General features: G+C 50.7%; 1 protein-coding gene across 4 annotated transcripts in view; it reads left to right on the top strand.

Annotated features, from left to right (window-relative positions):
- Positions 1-19790, top strand: part of mcf2l2 (MCF.2 cell line derived transforming sequence-like 2) — a 112251-nt gene extending 92461 nt beyond the window's left edge. Inside the window, exons 26-34 of one of the 4 annotated variants that reach the window (XM_042339212.1) lie at positions 1475-1581; positions 10087-10182; positions 10900-10962; positions 11739-11813; positions 13782-13862; positions 16389-16507; positions 17664-17776; positions 18619-18722; positions 19296-19790. In XM_042339212.1, the coding sequence (XP_042195146.1) occupies positions 1475-1581; positions 10087-10182; positions 10900-10962; positions 11739-11813; positions 13782-13862; positions 16389-16507; positions 17664-17776; positions 18619-18722; positions 19296-19396 (859 nt within the window). In that variant the 3' untranslated portion in view covers positions 19397-19790. The remainder of the gene's footprint in view (positions 1-1474; positions 1582-10086; positions 10183-10899; positions 10963-11738; positions 11814-13781; positions 13863-16388; positions 16508-17663; positions 17777-18618; positions 18723-19295) is intronic. The other 3 variants (XM_042339213.1, XM_042339214.1, XM_042339215.1) reach the window with 3 other exon arrangements.
- Positions 19791-20638: the final 848 nt, after the last annotated feature.

Raw genomic sequence — 20638 nt, 5'->3', positions numbered from 1 at the left:
TCCCAAATAATTATCTAATGTCTTACTTCTGAACCAATTTAACTTTTCAAAGCACATCATACTGTCATTTTTGCAAAAACATTGTCCAAAAAAGACGTTTGGACATAGACTCTACAATTTAGCTGACCTTGATTAGGCTTCGAGTGTCTACAAGTCATTCCAACATGCACTGACAATTGCATAAGCATTTCTAATTGTTGTGTTCTCTTCTAATTGCTGGGAGACAGGCTCCACTGGCTCCCAATCACAGAACTGATCGATTTCAAGATCTGCTCGCTTGTTTTCAAATCCCTTCCTGCCCTCGCACCTCCCTACCTATCTGACTTGCTTACCTCCCCACTCCACCACCCGCTGCCTCCGCTCGGCTGTCTCCGGCTTCCTGTTTGTCCCTTGTGCCCTCCTTTCCACCATCGGTGGCCGTGCCTTCAGCCATTACTCCCCGAAACCCTGGAACTCTCTCCCTCAATCCCTTCATCTTGCCCACTTCCTCCCCATCTTCAAATCCCGCCTAGAGACCTTCCTTTTTGATCATGCTTCTAGTCACCTGCCCCCTCCCTCTCCCCCCTGGCTTGGTGTCAGATTCCGTCACTGTTAAGGGCTCCAAGACTCTACCTCAGATGAAGAGCGCTATATAAATGCAAGTTGTCGTTGTAATTGAACTGAAATAATATTTTAAGCAATAATATTTCTGATTCCAACACTGTGAGATGTACCCCCGACAAGAAAGGCGCTGTATGAAATGTAAGGATCATTATTATCGTTATTGTCAAATTTCTGAATGTTCTGAAATGCTATGTCAATAGAGTAAATCGAGGTCTATTCCTGGGGTGGGAATTTCTCCCCAGCAGTTTTCCAGTGCCGTTGGAGAGTTCAGAAATAATAACATTAATAGTGATCCTTGCATTTAATACAAGCGCCTTATCACGTGATTGAGACGTCTCATATATATATACAGAATATACTGTAAAGTGTGTCATTTTTGTGGGCGAAAGGCGGCAGCAAATTGCGGAATCTGTGGAATGCGCCAGAACAATGCATATTGCAATGCTAGATCGATATCCTGCAGTTTACACTCAATTGTCTTTGAGGATTAGGGAGAAATTCCTGCAGTTTTTTTTCCTGTTTGTCATTTTGCCCTCTGGGTAGTCATTTCTCTCTGTCGATCTCCCGATCTCCCAATCACTCATTGGGTAATGAATAAATCTGCTGCTGACAGTCGACTGACTGATCTGGTCTTTATTTCTCAATTCCATACCTGATTATCTATCTCCTTGTCTTTCCGTATTGTACTTGGCATATGGATGTCTGCTGGGGAGAGAGCAGGGGAATGGGGTTAAAGTAGAGAGCTCCGGTGGGGCAGACAGATAGCTCTTCAAGGAGATCTCCTGAAAATCACTTTGGAATGTTTTAAATCAAATGCAAAGTGTCTCCATTAAAATGAGACATAAGAGTGCTGTATATTCTATCTTCACAGAAACCTTAGGAAATCATTTGGCCATCAGCAAGATAACAAGTCAGCGTCATCCAGTCCTGAGACAGGGAATAAGCAACAAGGAAACCTCAACAACAGGCACAAGAAAGGTAACGCTCAGATGGTCTTTTCCTGGTTAATTGGTGCAGAGATTGGGAATGGGGAACAGACATCACAATGGATATTGCTCTCATACTGAGATTTCCAGATAAGCCCATTAACAAGTCTAAACTTGAAAGTTCTGCTTCAAGTGATTTATTTCCTGGTTCAGAACTTTGACTGGAGTGTGCGTGCGTGCGTGTGCTGTTTCTTGCCCCTCCCCCCAACCTCTGAGCCTATGAGGAAGTTATGAATTCTCTAATTCATTCAATGGTATGATAATTGTGAGACTTTGGAGTAGGGTTAGAGATCCCCAGTGGGGGAGCGAGCACCAGCACAGATACAATGTGAGAAAGAGCAGGGGAATGGGATTAGAGCAGTGAGCTCCAGTGGGGGATGCGAACACCAACACACAATACGCTGTCAGAATTACCTTTGGTCACAGATTTATACAGTTGAAAAATCCCATTGAAGATTGATCCATTGACAGTTTATTGGTTCAGAATCGGAGGGAAGCATTTCCTCCTCGCGAGGATGGGGGCTTTGCCTCTCATGTATAGATGGTGTTGGACTCTGGAATTGCAGCTGGAACTAGTGGCCAGGCCTATCCTGACTGGGGCTCTTTTGTTGAATTTGTTGACTAGATTTCTTTTCCAATGTACTTTTCGGCCTTAACCACCCAGCGTCAAAACAAAGGCCAGTGGAGCACCAGCCAGACCTTAACTGAAGCTTCCCATCCTGCCTGAAACAGTGTGCTTTGATCTTCAACCTCGCTCTACCACTAACACTTCTCTCTCACCAGGCTTCCTCGCTCAGTCACACCGTCTGCATGCGCTGCCAATGTGTGTTGAACCACACTTCTCTGATGCTGTGGCTCACCCCCAGTAAACAAACAAACCAATTCTCTCTACCCTCACTCCCCCCCCCCCCCCCCCACCCACCTTTTATTTTGACACCTTGCAATGAGAGGACCCGGGTTTGATTCCCGGGTAGGGCGAAACCTTAGGCAAGTTTCCTTACTCCCCACGCCTCTGTTTACCCAGCAGTAAGTATGAACCCGGTTGTTAGTCGATTGGCAGATCACATTCCGAGGGTAATAATTCCTTCCCCCAAAAAAATTTGGTCACTCAATCCACGGCTGTTTGTGGACACTGCTGTGCGCAATTGGCCGCCGCGTTTCACCCCCAAAATACACAGTGAATTCACTTTGCGGAATATTCTGTGAAGCGCTTTGAGACGTCTCAATGACATGAAAAGGCGCTGTATCAAACGCGAGGATTATTACAGGATTAGTTGCAACATTACAGTAATGTTGAGTTTAGCTGCTGGTTGGTAGCGGTTCGAGTTTTTAGGGGGAGGAAAAAATGGTTTGAGATGAGGTTCGATGTGTGATTTTGTCCCTAATTCAATGGGGTATTTTTTTGTTCTGTTCTTTCCACATTTCAAATCGGCCTGCTTATATTTACCGTCCGCATGGGTCACAGAGCAAGCACACTTTGGTGCATTCCACAGGGAGAAAGCGCTGACTGGGTTGGGGCAGCTTTAGCTGGATCTTTGTTTGCCTACAGCCCGGGATTTGGCCCTATTATCACTGACATTCTGACGCTTACCAGGCATCAGCACCTTTTTCCTGTGGGGTTTTTTCTCGAGCGTTTCAAATTTGCAATTTCAGTTCTGTTCAACACAGAAGGTTGTACATTTCTCTCCCTCCCACCTCACCCACTCCCCCACTGGAGAGTCAGCTTAGATCACGTGAGTCTCGACGTGGGGTTTGAACCTACAACCTTCTGACTCAGAAGCGAGAGAGCTACCACTGAGCCAGGCTGTCAATCAAATTACAGGCATCCTCTCGATCCACTAACCTTAACAATTGTAAAGAGCTCAACCATTTAATGGCAGAGTTTTCATTTATAATGATTGGATGCCTCGGAGCGAGTCGATCGGTTAATCGATGGATCGTCAATCGACTAATGATCGATTGATCAATCACAAAATCAGAAATGTTACCTTTACCAATCTCTGATTGAGTCTTTAATACTGTGCCTGTTCAGCACAACAACAACAACTTGCATTTATATAGCGGCCCTCTTGCAGGGTAGAGTCCCAACGCACTTGAAGCTACTGTTTCCTGCTATTTTTTTTTAATGCTGCGATATATCCTTGGTTCATTCTTACACTGATATTCGTAGATTGTAGTTTCAGCACTGAAGTCAAACAGAGTGCATTACAGGCATAAACACATAGCAATATTTTGTATATGCTAGCAGGAAAACTTGCCTCAGGGTCAGAAGGTTGTGGGCTCAAGAATTGCTAGATGGAAAAAAAGACCAAGGTCCATCTAGCTCTCCTTTCACCTTCCTGGCTGTCGCATGCACGCACATATGTCACATATGAACTACCTTTGCACCGTATCCCACAATGTTATTTCTTGCTCAGAGGTCACACTCATGCAAATAGCAACAACAACCTAGATAATAGTAATAATATTTGCATTTGATATAGCGCCTTATCAAATTTTCAGGACATATAATGTGGGGAAGCGTATTATTCACCTAGGTAGTAAAAATAGAAATAGTGAAAACTATTTTCTAGAAGGGGAGAGACTAGATAGTATCAGTGTTCAGAGGGATTTGGGTGTCCATGTACACCAGTCACAAAAAGTTAGTCTGCAGGTATAGCAAGCAACTAGGAAGGCTAATGGCATGTCGGTGTTTATTGCAAAAGCGTTAGAATACAAGAGTAGGGAAGTCTTGCTGCAACTGTATCGGGCCCTGGTGAGGCCACACCTGGAATATTGTGTGCAGTTTTGGTCTCCTTATTTAAGAAAGGACATACTCGCCTTAGAGGGGGTGCAGCGTAGATTCACTAGGTTGGTTCCTGGCATGAGGGGGTTGACCTAAAGGATAGGTTGAGTAAACTAGGCTTATATTCTCTAGAATATAGAAGAATTAGGGATGATCTTGTAGAAACATATAAGATTCTTAAGGGGGTTGACAGAGTAGACAGTCTGAGACTGTTTCCCCTGGTAGGAGAATCTAGAACCAGGGGTCACAGTCTTAAGATTAAGGGTCAGCCTTTTCAAACAGAGTTGAGGAAACACTTCTTCACTCAGAGGGTATTGAATTTATGGATTTCTCTAACCCAGAAGGCTGTAGATGCTCAGTCCTTGAACATATTCAAGACTGAGATTGATAGGATTGACAGATCACCCGTCTCCGCCAATACCTCTACCCAAAAGCCGCTGAAACCCTGGTCCATGCCTTTGTCAGCTCTCGGCTGGACTACTCTAATGCCCTCCTCACCGGTATCCCATCCACCACCATCCATAAAATCCAAATCATTCAAAACTCTGCCGCCCGCATTCTCACCCACACGAAACTCCGCTCCCCGATTACCCCAGTCCTTGCCAGACTGCACTGGCTGCCTATCCCAGAGAGGATCAGTTTCAAGATCCTCACCCTTGTATTCCCTGCACTCCTCTGCACCCCCGACCTCTCTGACCTCCTCTCTCCTCAAAACAGTAGTTCTGTTGCCTCCGTTCCTCCGGGTCTGGCCTCCTCCTCGTCCCGAGTCCTCCGCTCCACCCTCGGCGGCCGTGCCTTCAGCCACTACTCCCCGAGGCTCTGGAACTGCCTTCCTCACTCCTTTTGTCTCGCTCCCTCCCTTCCCATTTTTAGGTCTCTGCTGAAGACCTTTCTTTTCAACTGCACCTTTGGTCACCTTCCTCCGCCTCCCCCCGGCTCCCCCCCCTCCCCCGGGCTTGGTCCGGGATCCGTTACTGTAAAGCACTCTGAGACGCCGTCCGGTGTGGAGGGCGCTATATAAATCCAAGTTGTTGTTGTTGATAGGTTTCTAAAGGATAGAGGGATTAAGGGATATGGGGATAAGGCAGGCAGATGGAGTTAGGTTGGAAGATCAGCCATGATCTTATTGAATGACGGGGCAGACTCGAGTGGCCAAATGGCCTACTCCTGCTCCTAATTCCTATGTTCCTATCTCAAAGTGTTTCACAAGATATATTGTAAAGCAAATTGATTGTATATTTTGTGGGCGAAACGCAGAAACCAATTGCGCACAGTAGGTCCCACAAACAGTCGTGGATTGAGTGACCAAATTATTAGTAAAGGGTTACAACAACAACAACAACAAGATTCCATTTATAGAGCGCCTTTCACGTCAGGAGGACGTCCCAAGGCGCTGCACAGTTGGGTCATGACCCGAGCAGGGGGGAAATGGTCAGGGTGAGGGGAGGGAAGGGAGGGAGAGAGGAGGGGGGAAATGGTCAGGGTGAGGGGAGGGAAGGGAGGGAGCGAGGAGGAGGAAGAGAGTCGAGAGGGGAGCTGAAGGCACGGTCAAAGAGAAAGGTTTTGAGACCGGCCTTGAAGGAGGAAAGGGAGGAAGCAAGGCGAAGGCACTGGGGGATGGAGTTCCAGAGCCTCGGGGCTGAGAGGCTGAAGGCCCGACCACCGATAGTAGGGCGGTTGGGGCGGGGGACGTGGAGCAGACCGGAGCCAGAGGAACGGAGGGTACGGGCAGGTAGGTAGAGGGATAGTAGGTTGGAGAGGTAGGAGGGAGCAAGGCCGTGAATGGCCTTGTAGGTGAGGATGAGGATCTTGAAATCAATCCTCTGGGGGATGGGGAGCCAGTGGAGGCGAGCGAGGGTGGGAGTGATGTGGTCCCGAAGCCTGGTGCGGGACAGTACACGAGCTGCAGAGTTCTGAATGACCTGCAGCTTGTGGAGGGAGGTGCCGGGAAGGCCGGCGAGGAGAGAGTTCCCATAGTCCAGCCTTGAGGTGACAAAGGCGTGAACCAGGGTTTCAGCAGCGTGAGGGGTGAGGTAGTGCCGTAGTCTGGCGATATTCCGGAGGTGATGGAAGGCGGTGCCAGTTGTGGTGCGGATGTGAGGGAGAAAGGACAGCTCAGGGTCGAACAAAACGCCGAGGTTCCTGACTGGCTTTGAGAGGTGGAGAGTGCAGCCTTGGATGCTGATGGTGTCAGCGCCTGAGGTGCGGAGGCGCTGACGTGAGCCAATCAGGAGGGCCTCGGTTTTTCGCACGTTGAGCTGAAGAAAGTTGTCTCTCGTCCAGGACTCGATGTCGGACAGGCAGGCTGTCAGGACATCGGTGGTCGTGGAGTTGAGAGTAGAGGAGGAAAGGTAGAGTTGGGTGTCATCCGCATACATGTGGAAGTTAACCCCATGTTTGCGGATGATGTCACCGAGGGGGAGCATATAGAGGGTGAAGAGGAGGGGACCGAGGACAGAGCCCTGAGGGACACCACATGAGACAGTACGGGGGGTGGAGGAGAAGCCATTCGTTGAGACGAAGTGAAGACGGTGGGAAAGGTAAGAGCTAAACCATTCAAGGACAGTGCCTTGAAGGTTGAGGTGGGAGGACAAGCGGTGGAGTAGGATAGCGTGGTCGACCGTATCGAATGCTGCCGATAGGTCGAGGAGGACGAGGAGACAGAGGGAGCCCTGGTCACAGATAGTCAGGATATCATTGGTGACCTTGACCAGGGCAGTTTCTGTGCTATGAGCAGCACGGAAACCTGACTGAAGGGGTTCAAAAAGAGAATGGGTGGAGAGGAAAGAGCGCAGTTGGGAGGCGACAACTCTTTCCAAGACCTTGGAGAGAAAGGGGAGGTTGGAGATGGGCCGGTAGCTTGATAGCTGCGACGCATCAAGGGAGGGTTTTTTCAGGGTGGGCGTGATGATGGCAGTTTTTAATGGAATGGGGACAGAGCCAGAGGAGAGGGACAGGTTTATGATGTCAGTGATGTGTGGGGCAAGAAAATGGAGCTGGGAGATAAGGAGTGGAGTGGGGATGGGGTCAAGGGAGCAGGTGGTTGGTTTTAGGGATAGGATGAGTTCAGTGACAGAGGGTGGGGAAACGGGTACGAAGGTGTGTAGGGGAGGATGGGTAGGAGTCGGAGTGTGGGAGGGAAGGGGTGGGTGGTGGGTGGAAGTTGGAGGGGAAGTGACCGCGGAGCGGATTCCCTTGATCTTGGATTCAAGGAAATCCAGCATCTCCTCGCAGTGAAGGTTGGAGGAGATGACCTGCGCGGGGTGGCGGGGGGGACGGAGGAGTCGGGATGTGGTGGAAAACAGTAGCCTGGGGTTGTTCTTCGCCTCCAGGATTATCCTGGAGTAGAAGGACGACTTGGCCGAGGCTAGAGTGGAGCGGTAAATTTTGAGGAGGTCCAGCCAGATTTGTCGGTGGACCGTTAAGCCGGATTTGACAAAGGTGCGCTCAGCAGCCCGCACCTGGCATTTCAGTGAGCGGAGGTGGGTGGTGTACCAGGGGGAGGAGCGGGAGTAGGAGACAGTGCGGGAAGTGATGGGGGCAAGAGTATCGAGTGTGGAGGAGAGGATATTGTGGAGGAGGGAGAGAGGAGAAGAGGGGTCGGTGAGGGTTGAAGGCCAGAGGGAGAGGAGTTCAGAGGACTCCAAGGCATCGGTTAGGGATTGTGGGGGTAACTTCTTCCAAGGGCGGTAGAAGATGGTGGTGGGTCTGGTGGAGGTGGGGAGGGGGGTGGAGGTGGTGAAGGAGATGAAGTAGTGGTCGGAGATGGCCTTGTCGGTAATAGTGACATCCGAGACACTGAGGCCCCGGGTGATCACCAAATCGAGTGGGTGGCCGTGACTGTGAGTGGGGGAGTTTATGTGTAGGGAAAGGTTGAGTGAGGAGAGCAGGGAAGAGAAGTCTGTGGAGATGGAGCAGGAGGGGGTGAAGTGTAGGTTAAAGTCGCCCAGGATGATGAGGCGATCAGAGGAGAGGCAAAGAGATGTGAGGAGTGTTGAAATGTCAGAGATGAAGGTGGGAGAGGTTTTAGGGGGCCGGTAGAGGAGGAGGATTTTAAGGGAGAGGAATGAGGGGTGGGAGAGGGTGAGGTGCTCGAAGGAGGGGAAAGAGCCAGAGGAGTAGGGGGATAGGGCAAGTGGTGTCCTTGAGATAAGGGCAACACCACCGCCACGGCGGTTGGGGCGGGGGATGTGGTGGGAGGTGTAGCCGGGTGGTGTGGCCTCCGTGAGGGGGAAGGTGTCGCCTGGGGTGAGCCACGTTTCTGTTAATGCCATGATATCAACGTTCTCATCAAGGATGAGATCGTTGATGACCAGGGCCTTGTTGCAGAGGGAGCGGACATTTTGCAGTCCGATGTGGAGGGAGCGGTTGACAGAAGGGTGTGTGGGAGGGGAGGGGGGTCCAGGTTGTGAGGCAGGGGTGGGGGAGATGGGGATGAGGGAGGAGAGGTTGACTCCCCGGGTCTGTGTCCGGGGTGGCTGGCGAGAGTGGTGGGGAATGGGGCAGTCGGTGTGGCTGCTGCTGGACAGCCAACGCCGAGTGCCGCGGTGAGCCCGGCGGAGGATTCCCAGACTGGAGCAGAGGGAGGTTGTGGGAGGGTCAAGTGGGGATAGAAGACGATTACATCAAATGCAAGGATTATTGTTATATACTGTAGGTACGGACCCCACACTCCTCATTAACGCCACTCTTTTCAAACCTTACTGAGCAATTGGCTGCTGCATTTCGACCACAAAAATACACAGTCACTACACTTTACAGTGTATTATGTGAAGGGCTTACAGAAGTCTTGAAAATGTGACCATGCGCGATATCAAATGCAAGGATGATTATTGTTATTACTTGCTAAAGGCTTCTGCGAGGATGTACACAGATCAGACATGAGAGTTTTTTTGCATAGGGATCAATATTTTCAGAGGGCTGAATTCATCCTCTAACGTTCCTGGAAATCTGGGATAGATGTTTGAAAATGAAAATGAAAAGACTGATTCCGTACCAGCTTTCCTCTGACACACCACCAGTTACAATCAGGAGTCTGTACTGCACTGTCAGCACCCTAACACCCGTGAAGCTGTTCGAAAAGAGAAAGAAGTTTTCCCTTGTGTGCTGGCCAACACTTTCTCTCAAAGCCCTCCTCTCTCCCACCCCACTCCCAGCGCATTACTCCCACAAAACACAGTCACTGCACTTGATAGCATATCCTGCGAAGCACTTTGAGATGTCTCGACGATGCTTTAAGGGGCTATACCAAGTGCAAGGATTATTATTATTATTAAATCCTGTGAAGCGCTGTATGAAATGCAAGGATTATTAGCGGATTACTAAGGCTGTAACACAAGAGGTGAAATGCGAGCTGGCTGTGTTTGCTTATTTCCTTGCTGTTCCTTCACATCTCTGCTCTGTCTCCTCGCCTCCCGAGGCTGCACATCCTCATGCCTTGAGCACGCTCAGCCCCGCTTGCAATCACCACGACCCCCTTCCTTTCCCTTTTCCCTTGTTTCCCGCGTTTTCCCCCCTCCTATCCCCCGCACCCAGCCTGCCCCCACCCTCTCCCCACACTGTGCCTCCACCGCCAGTGTTTGCTGTTGAAAGGATCTTACGAAGAATACTGGAACCCAAACAAATCCCAATAAAAGAGATAAGCATCTATATGTGGACTTTAGCATGTTGCTGCTTACTTCCTCACCTCTGCCTCTCCCTCTTTTCCCCTAGCTGATGCTCCTTCGGCTCCTAACCTTGACCGCTCTGCTCTTGCTAAAAAGCGATTTACATTACAGGGCCTTTCGAACCGCAGGTCACAGCAGAAAGGTAAACTGTCTGGTGTTGTTATTGGTGTCCGTCCTTACCCACATCGCCAACACCACCACACCTCCGCCCTTCTCTTTACCATCAATATTAAAGTGTCTCCTTTTCTACGCTTCCTCCATCGGTGACTTGTGAGGTTATGTTTGCTTACGTTGTCTGCATTACAATGTGTCGTACCCTGTTTTTCCCCCCCACTGTGGAGGTGGGGGGGAGGCGGAAGGAAGAGGGGGAGCCAGTCAATCATAGCAACCAAACTTTCGTGAAAGCATTTGAACAAAGTTGATGGAGGGGGGAGTGGGGGAATGGTTGGAGGAAGGGGATGGGATGGTTGGGGGAATGGGAAAGGGGAGAGGATAAGTCCCTAGTCCAGTCTTCGCCCACAAAACATGCAGTCACTCCACTTTACAGTGTATCCTGTCTCAACGACGTGATAAGATGCTGTATCAAATGCAAGGATGATTATTATTATTATTATCCACTGGGATATCAATGCCCCGCGATGGTGGCAATTAATCCTCACCATTTTGCACCACCCTCCCACCCCCAATCTTGTCACCAATGAAGCTGTACTCTGTGTTTTTGTCTCTACCCAAACACTTGCTGGCTCTCTCTCTCCTAACGCTCTCTCTCTCTCTCTCTCTCTCTATCACTCGCGGTTGCAGTGTGGTACTAACCTGCCCATGACTAACCGCGATGTGCACTGGCTTTCTGTGTCCCCAGAGATACAGCCTAAGGAACCTGCTGTCGTCCGACGCTTTTCTTTAGCTTCCTCACGAGGCAAAGGTACACCTGTCACCTCGTTTGCTCGCTCGCTCGGATTGTCTTACACGTCCAGTTACTTTATCCAAAGTGCCTCTGTCACCCCCTTCCCCCAATTCCCGCTCCTTCACTCCCTCCCTCGGTATCCAACCAGCCTCGTCCCTGCGAAGCTCTCCGAGACAGCATCCTGTGCGACGGCCGCTGTTTAAATGCATGTTGATGTTGTTACTCTATCTCTGTGACCTTTTAACTCCATAGGTATCTAACCATTCCCTCCGCTCAGCAGGCCCAGCTCTGCCCGTACCACTATCCTCCCTGCTCCCCCTCCTCCCCCACCTTCTCGATGTCAAACCCCAGCTCGGATCTAAATCCCTGACCGTCCAGTACCTTAGGACATCCTCACGACGTGGAAGGCGCTGTGTAAATGTAATATGTTGTTGTAGTTGTTGCTGTTTCGGGTTCGGCTCGGTTACAAGGATACTCGGGAGTATTGTTGGGAGAAATCCCGTCCGGATTTACTGGGTGTAACTACACAGGTGTCAGCCTGTGGCTCAGTCGGTAGCACTCTCTCGCCTCCCGAGTCGGAAGGTTGTGGGTTCAAATCTACGTCCGTGCACTATTCAGGAGGACGTGTAAGATCCCCCGGCACTTTTGGAAAAGGGGAGTCTCTCTCTCCTGGCGTTCTGGCCGACAATCTGCCCCACAACCCCCTCCCCGTCCGGCTCCCCGATAAATAAAATTGTTCACTGACTTCACGGCTGTCTGCGGGATGTTAAGCTGCTCTCATGCCTCTTGTACAGGTTCACTCTCTGGCCTCGATGTTAAGGCCAAGCGATATGAGATAAAGAGTGACCCCACTCCGTTCGGGTTTGAAGGTACAGCTGGCTGTGGTGTGGACCAGTGCATGTTGTTGTTGTTGTGGCGGAGCCTGTCCCAGCTCGAGGGAGGTGAAGAGATCTCTCTCTCTGATAAAAATATGCCATGGTTCTAATAAAACTTTGGAACAGGCTCACAATCCATTGTCACATGTCACCTCCCCCCGGCTCGGCCTCAGGCTCCGTCACTGTTAAGTGCTCCGAGACGCTGCCATGTGTGAAGACGCTGTATAAATGCAAGTTGAAATCAACCACCTGCTCCCTCGACCCCATCCCTACCCCTCTCCTTACCTCCCAGCTCCACCTCCTTGCCCCTCTACTCTCAGACATCATAAACCTCTCTCTGTCCGTGAGAGCGCCTTGGGACGTCCTCCTGACGTGAAAGGCGCTTTATAAATGGCTCTGGCCTGCTTCACGTCCCCCACCTCGCTCGCCCCACTATTGGCGGGCGGGCTTCTGCCACTCTGCCCCCACCCTCTGGAACTCCATCCCGCAGTCCCTCCACCTCGCTTCCTCCCTCGCCTCCTTCAAAACCCGTCTCAAGACCCTCCTCTTCGATCATGCTTTCGATCTCCCTGCTTCCCCCCCCTGCCTTCCACTCTCCCAGATCCCGGCCACCAGCTCTGGTCCGAAACTCTGTCTGTCCAGCGCCTTGGGATGTCCTCCTGATGGGAAAAACGCTATACAAATGTAATTTTGCTGTTGTTGGTGGTGGTGGTGGTGTTGAACGCACAAGGGATGGTGAGTGGGAGCGTTAGAACAGGGACTACTACATCATTGCCTGACACATGCAGAAACCCATCACTGTTGCTTAAGAGTCTCCAAACTGAACTGAAATTTCCATGCATCCCACCCATACATGGAAATTCCAGAGATATTTATTGAGATGGGAGGTGCACTCCCCCACCCCTGACGTCCCCCCGAGGGACACATCCTGTTTACCTAATTCCAAAAGTACTAGGCGTAGGTTTCTACAGTGTCTCCTGTGAAGCGCTTTGAGACGTCTCAACGGCGTGACGAGGCGCTATATCAAATGCAAGGATTATTATTATTATTGTACGCTGGGAGTGTGAGTTGCCTCACTGCTGGCTAGGGTTGAGCATCTCACTGGGATATTTCTAGTGTTAAAAATAAACACAGACATCAGAGCTCTTTTCCTGTTCCCCACCAAAACAAAAATGCCTGTCAACTGATACCCTTGTGTTATTTAACAAGTAACCGGATAGGCGGCACAGCCTGAAACCCTACATTGCTGACGTACAAATCACACAAGGGGTGTGTGCCCTCTTTTTTTGTGTGTGTCCTCACTTTCGAGTGTTACCCTCCGTTGTGAGGCAACTCATTCCCCACAAACACACTCGCACACACCCAAACAAACACACACACAAACATACTTACACACCCAAACAAACACAAACACACACCTCCCCCTCCAACACACACAACGACAACAAAATTACATGTATAGAGCCCCTTTCACGTCAGGAGGACGTCTCAAAGCGCTGGACAGTCAGGGGTCGAGACCCGAGCATGGGGGAGGGGTGGTGTATGGGTGAGGGAAGGTAGAGAGGTGGGAGGGCAACCGAAGGCACGATCAAAGTGAAAGGTCTTGAGACCGGCCTTGAAGGAGGCAAGGGAGGAAGCGAGGCGAAGGGACCGTGGGTTGGAGTTCCAGAGCGTGGGGGCAGAGAGCCTGAAAGCCCGGCCACCGATGGTCGGGCGGGAGACATGGAGCAGACCGGAGCCCTCCAACACACACACAAACATAAACACACTCACACACACACACCTCCCCCTCCAACACACACACACACAAACACACATCTCCCCCTCCAACACACACACACACAAACAAACATACGCCTACCTCCTCCCTAACACACAAACACAGACATACAAACACACTCACACACACACACAGCTCCCCCACCCCTGTCTGTCAATAATAACCCACTTCTTTCCCAACAGATTCGTTGCCGGATCCATCCCTGGCTCCAAACAAGCAGCGATGTGCGAACAGCCACATCACCAGGTCCACCTCCCAGACAGGTACCCATAGCTTGGAGGTGATACAACTCCCTCCACCCCCACCCCCCCCCACCCCCTCCGGATCTTTGGCTGGGTGGGGGTCGATGGTGGGAGAATATGGAGAGGAGAAATTCTTCATATTCTCAGACTTCAACAACATCGCCTTAATCGGTAGAATCCCATAGTGCAGGGGATAGAGCCCTCGCCTCGCAAGCGAGAGGATCCGGGTTCGATTCCCGGGCAGAGCAAAACCTTCGCCAAGTTTCCTTACTCCACCTGCCTCTGTTACCCAGCAGTAAACAGAAACCCGCTTCTTAGTCGATTGGCGGATCGCTTTCCGGTGGTAATAATAAAAAAAATTGGGTCGCTCAATCCACGAGTGTTTGTGGGGACGCTGCTGTGCGCAATTGCCGCAGCGTTTCGCCCACAGAATACACGGTCACTACACTTTACGATATATGCCTTGAAGCGCTTTGAGACGTCTCAACGACGTGGTAAGGCCCTGTATCAAATGCGAGGACCCCACAGTGTCAGCTCAGGAAAGCACACTTTCATTCTCATTAACCCATTAAGCGCCACTTTCTCAGTCCCCCTAAAAGGAGAATGGGACCGAGCGGAGAGAGAGTCCGCACGGCCTGGCACGATGGGCCGAATGGCTGGAATTCCGTGGTCCGTTCCCGAATGGTCACAGCCATTCGTGGAACAGCACAACTTTGCCATCTGCTGACGGGTCAAAGGTTTGCGCCTGTTCACGTGGATGGTAAAGATTCTGCCGTACTATTCAAATAGAGAGGGAAGAGTTTCTCCTCTCTCTTCGCCCCACCCCCCCCCACCCCCCACACACCCCACAGCACCCTTGCAGGGTGTTTTTCCCTCTCTATCTCCCAGCCAACTTGCACTCAGCAATGTCCCACATATGGCCATGAAATGAACGACCAATTTCATCAGCTGCCGGGACATAGACATAGGGGGGTAGTTTATGATGTGTGTGTGTGTTGTGGGCGGGCGGTAGTTTACGGTGTGTGTCTTGTGGGGGGTGGGGTAGTGTATGGTGTGTGTGTTCTGGGTGGGGGGAAGTTAATGATTTGTGTGTTGTGGGCGGGGGTAGTTGATGGTGTGTGTTGTGGGCGGGGGGTAGTTGATGGTGTGTGTTGTGGGCGGGGGGTAGTTGATGGTGTGTGTTGTGGGCGGGGGGTAGTTTGGGACACCTTGGGACATCCTCCCGACGTGAAAGGCGCTCTATAAATGGAATCTTGTTGATGTTGTTGTTGTTGTTGTGGGCGAGGGGTAGTTTATGGTGTGTGTGTTGTGGATGGAGGTGTAGTGGAGTCCTGTAGCTCAGTGGTTAGAGCACTCGCTTTGCAAGTGAGAGACCTGAGTTCAATTCCAGGCAGAGGGCGAAACCTTGGGCAAGTTTCCTTACTCCACACAGAGCCTAATAATAGTCCCTCCAAAACCAAAAACAATAATAAATTGGTCATTTTCAATCTACGACTGTTTGTGGGACATTGCTGTGCGCAATTGGCTGCCGCGTTTGCCCACAAATATACAGTCAATTCACTTTACAGTGTGTTCTGTGAAGCGCTTTGGGACGTCCTCCCGACGTGAAAAGTGTTATATCAAATGCAAGGATTATTATTATTATTATTATTCAAAAGCAACCTGGCTTGATCCTGGAAGGAGAGCCTTACCTCTGTGACCTGCTAACTCTTTATCAACCTGCCCACTCCCTCTTACTCCACGTCCCCTGCCCATCCAGCTCGAACCACCATCGGTGGTCAGACTTTCAGTCAATCTGCCCCCATCTTGGAACTGTGTTCCACAGTTGCTTTGACTCGCTCCTTCGCTTGCCTCCTTCAAGGCAAGTCTGAAGACCTTGCTCTTTGACCGCCCTTCAGCCAACCTCCTACCCCTACCCTCCCTGCCCTCCACCTCTCCTGATCCCAACCCTCCTCCTCTTGCTCCTCCCCCACCCCACTCGGGGTCCTGCACAAAACCCCGCTCCCCGATCACCCCAGTCCTTGCCAGACTGCACTGGCTGCCTGTCCCAAAGAGGATTAACTTCAAGATCCTCACCCTTGCATTCAAATCCCTCCACTCCTCTGCACCCCCCATACTCTCTGACTTCCTCTCTCCTCAAAACAATACTGGTTGCCTTTATTTCTCCTGGTCTGGCCTCCTCCTCGTCCCCCGAGTCCTCTGCTGCACCCTCGGCAGCCGTCCCTTCAGCCACTATGCCCCGAGGCTCTGGAATTCCCTTCCTCACGCCCTTCACCTCGCCCCCTCTCTTCCTATTTTCAGGTCTCTGCTGAAGACCTTTGGTCACCTTCCTCCCCCTTCCTCCGGCTTGGCCCCGGGATCCGTTACTGTAAAGCGATCTGAGACGTCGTCCATCATGGAGGGCGCTATATAAATCCAAGTTGTTGTTGTTGACTGTCCAGCACCTATGGATGTCCTACCGACGTGAAAGACGCTGTACACATGTCATTTTGTATTGTATTATACTGGTCCAATGGGAACCAATGTTGCTGATTGCTGTAACCGCAGGTTGGTCCAGTAAACCCATCCCATCCATGGACACGTGCGAGGACTTTGACGCCATCCCTTCGAGTACAGAGGAACTCTCCAACTCCTCCGACATGGAGGAGGAAACGTCCATCAAAACTGTGAGTCGGGTCTCTCTCTTCCAGTATCCTGGCCAATGATCCTCCTGCACAGATCAAATCAGTCATTCACACCGTGGCTGTTCGCAGGATGTCGCTGTGCGCAAAACTGGCAAAAAAACAGTTACTACACTTTACAGTAAATTCCTGTGAAGCACTTTGAGTCGTCCTCCCGAAGCGAAAGCCGCTGTATCAAACATACATGTGTTATTATTATGGGAAAGCTTGCCAGACAGCGCTCTCAATGGAAAGCTATGTGGTTTTAGCTGGTTAGACTCCAGCAGTTACCCCAACGCACACTTTGGGCTTTCCAAGCCTTAGCTCCTTGCCAACCTAATACCTTCCAGAATTAGGTAAGTAGGATACATCCCTCCAGGTAGAGAGAGAGAGAGCGTATTCCATTCCAACTATCTGTCTCTGGGATTTCCATGCGTAGGTGGGATGCCTGGAATTCTCAGCCTGGTTTGGAGACTCTTAAGCAACAGTGATGGGTTTCCGTGTGTGTCAGACACCCAGCTGACTCAAGATAAAAATATCAACATGATAAATTCCAAATAAATTTTGCACACAGGAGTTAGAGGAAAAACTGTCCAAGATTCCTAGATGCAGCAAGAGAAGCAGGGCATAAAAGGGGGTGCGAAGGACAAGTTTGGGGCAGGTACTTGGCAGTATTTGTTTTACACAGAGGAGAATTAGCAGCAGACACACAGTTTACTGGGAGGTTAAGCTAGGGATCCAGGCCTAAACACAACATTTTGTTTGATTTGACTCTTGTGCACCATTGTCTTTCAAAGTTGAGGGAGTTTCTCACTGCCTCTTAGCCTCTAACCTACAACCGACTCCCTCCGTTCGACTGGCTCTGGCCTTCTGCATATCCCTCGTGCCAGCCGCTACGACCCGAAACCTTGGAACACTCTTCCTCCATCTCTCCGCCTTGGCCCCACTCCTTCCCCGTCTTCAGGTCACGCCCAAAGATCTTCCCCTTCGACTGTGCCTACGGTCACCTCCCCCCTCCCGGCTCTGTGTTGTGCTCCACCACTGTCCAGCGCTCTGGAACGCTGCCCTGGGAGGGAGGGAAGGAGGGAGGGGCGCTGTGCAAATGCAAGTTGTTGTTGGTTGTTAGTGAACGTGAATTTGAGGCGCTGCCATTCTGTTCCAGACTCCGCGTCTATTCCGAGCGGAAACCGCTTACGAGGCCAAGTCGTGTGCGGAGCTGACGGTGCAGGCCGGGGAGGTGCTGGAGGTGCAGCAGGAGGCCGGCGAGGGGCTCTGGTGAGTTCGGTGGAAGCCGAGTGACTGCATCCTCGCGGTGAGGGTCTCGGACAGTGTGGGGCGGAATCGCTCACTCGCTCGGGCTGGGTTGGCTTGGCCCACATAGCACGCAGTCAGTAACATCCGGCCAAATGCTTCGAGACCTCCTCTCGATAATTATAGTAATAATGATCCTTGCATTTGATGACAATCCATTCACTTTACAGTAAATCCCGTGAAGCGCTTTGAGACATCACGAAGACGTGATCAGGTACTGGGTCAAAATGCAAGGATTATTATGATTATTAGAATACATTAAAATATACAGCACATTCGGCCCAACTGGTCTTTGCCGGTGTTTAGCCTCCTCCTGCCCTTCCTCAACTAAGCCTTCAAGCACAACCTCCTATTCCTTTCTCCCTCTTCCCTTTAAATACATCTATGCTATTTGCCCCAACAACACCTTGTGGTATTATGTTCCATATTCCCACTGTTCTGCGTGAATAAATTTCTTCCCTATTTGATCTATTTGTGACTATTTTATATTGATGGCCCCTGGTTTTGGTCTCCTCCACAGTTCCCTGTGTCTACCGTATCAAAACTATTATAGCGCCTCAGGCATCTCAAAGTGCTTCACAGAATACACTGTAAAGTGTACTTGGTGGGAGAAATGTGACAGCCAGTTGCACATAGCAATGTTCCACAGACAGTCGTGGATTGAGTGACCCAATTTCTTTTGTGGGGTGGGGTGGAGCTGGGTGGGGGGGGGGGGAGGCATTATTATTACCATTCTCACCGGAAAGCAATCCGCCACAACCTGCTGTAATTCTCTGTGATTGATCTTTTCTGTGTGTGTCATTCAGGCAAGTGAGAAGCCTCGTTTCGTATAAGGTTGGGTGGGTTCCATTCAGCCTCCTGCTACCGGTCACCTCTGAGAGCAAGCCAATTCACAAAGAGAACAGTTCGGGTAAGAACCTAGAGAACGAAGGCAACAACTTGCACTTACACAGCGCCCCCTCAATCAGGGATAGCGTCCCCGAGCGCTTGACAGGGGTGGAGCAAGATTCCGAGCCAGTGGGGGGAAGTGACCGTAGGCGCGGTCGAAGAGGAAAGGTCTTCCGTCTTCCCCACGACCTGAAGATGGAGAAGGAAGTGGGCGGGGGGGGGCACGAGGCGGAGGGATTGAGGGAGAGAGTTCGGGGCATGGTGGCTGAAAGCACGGCCACCGACGGTGGAGACGAAGGCACGAGGGACAAGCAGGAGGCCGGAGCCAGTTGAGTGGAGGTGACGGGTAATGGAGTGGAGTGGGGAGTAAGCAGGTCGTAGAGGTAGGGAGGAGCAAGACCGTAGAGGGCTTTAAATCTGAGGACGAGGATTTTAAACTGGATTCTCTGGGGGTGTGGGGTGGGGTGGGGGGGCGATGGGGAACCTGTGAAGCTGGGCGAGGGTGGGGGTGATCGGCTCAGAGTGGGTAGAGTGGCCATTGTTCGGTATTGCTGAGGAGGGCTGGAGTCTGACCAGGATCCGCGTTTCATTACAGATTTCTACAGCGACATGTGCACAGCGGCTCTGGCTGATACTGAGAGCGAGACGCTGGGATTCGTGACGAGTTTCTCACCGGAGACAAGGACTGAGAGCTGAGCGGGGCACCCTTCTCTCTCCCCCCAACCACCCCCTCGCCTCCCCACTCCACCCCCACCACCACCGTTCCCCCCCAAGCTTTCCCACCTTTTCATCAGGATTCCCACCATCAGAGGAGCTGAGACGTTTACTCCTCGGTGACCCTTCAGACCAGCTCGGAACATCACACCCTCTCGGCGGGGGAAAAGCCCTTCACACAGCGGGTGTTACACTGAGCTTTCCCCTCGTCTGTGCCCTGTTCAGGCGGACTTTAAAGACCCCGCGGCGCTAACAGAAATAGAGAAGGGAGTTTCTCTCTCTCCGGTGACAATCTTTCTCCCATCCCCAGATAATCCAGATAAAAATGGGTTATTGGCTCTGTGGCTGTTTGCTGTTTGCACATCGCCGTGCGCAAATTGTCTGCCACATTCTGCCTGCAAAATACACAGTCACTACACTTAAAACGTAAGAATTTGCTAGCGAAAGAAGCCGAATGTCCATCTAGTTTGCCTTCCACCATCCTGGCAGTCACTTGACATGTCGTGTCCCAAACCATATATTGTATCGCCAAAATATTATTTTCTAGCAGAAATCTATTTCATTTGTTCTTGAAACAAATAACATTTTCTGCTTCCACCATCTCCCTAGGGTGCCTGCTCCATAAGTTTACCACTCGCTCACTGGAGCAGTGTCTCTGCAAACTTGTTCTGAATTTAACCCCCCTTCAATCGCAGGCCGTGTCCTCTGGTTCTACTGTTCAGTGCAAGATAATACAGCTTATCATGGTAATCACTTCACAGTAAAACTCCTCCACAGCACTTTTAGATGATCAGGCGCTGTATCAAATGCGCGGATTATTAATATATTATTATTATTGTTATTATATATAAAAATAACGGGTGATGTTTCTTTATCATGCGAAGAGATGTTCTCAGTATTGTTGGCGTTCGCTGAGCCACACTTTGGAATGTATGAGATAGTTATTTGGTTCTGACATAATGCAGATATTAAATATATTAACCCTCTTCTCCTCCCTCCCACACGTGTTATTTGACCGCTGAGATAGCCATTAAGTCTCGGAAAATGAAGGCTTTATTCCCAGATGTTTACATCAACCCAACACCAACAACAACAACTTGCATTTATATAGCGCCCCTCACACATGGCAGGGGCTTTGACAGGGAGCTGGGGAAGGGGTGAGGTAACAGTAGGCATCGCGGAAGAAGAAGGTCTTCAGGCGCGATCTGAAGATGGGGAAGAAAG

This window comes from Callorhinchus milii, unplaced genomic scaffold (genome assembly GCF_018977255.1).
Source record: "Callorhinchus milii isolate IMCB2004 unplaced genomic scaffold, IMCB_Cmil_1.0 Scaffold11, whole genome shotgun sequence".
Classification (NCBI taxonomy): Eukaryota; Metazoa; Chordata; class Chondrichthyes; order Chimaeriformes; family Callorhinchidae; genus Callorhinchus; species Callorhinchus milii.
This window is presented reverse-complemented; position numbering and strand designations above follow the sequence as displayed.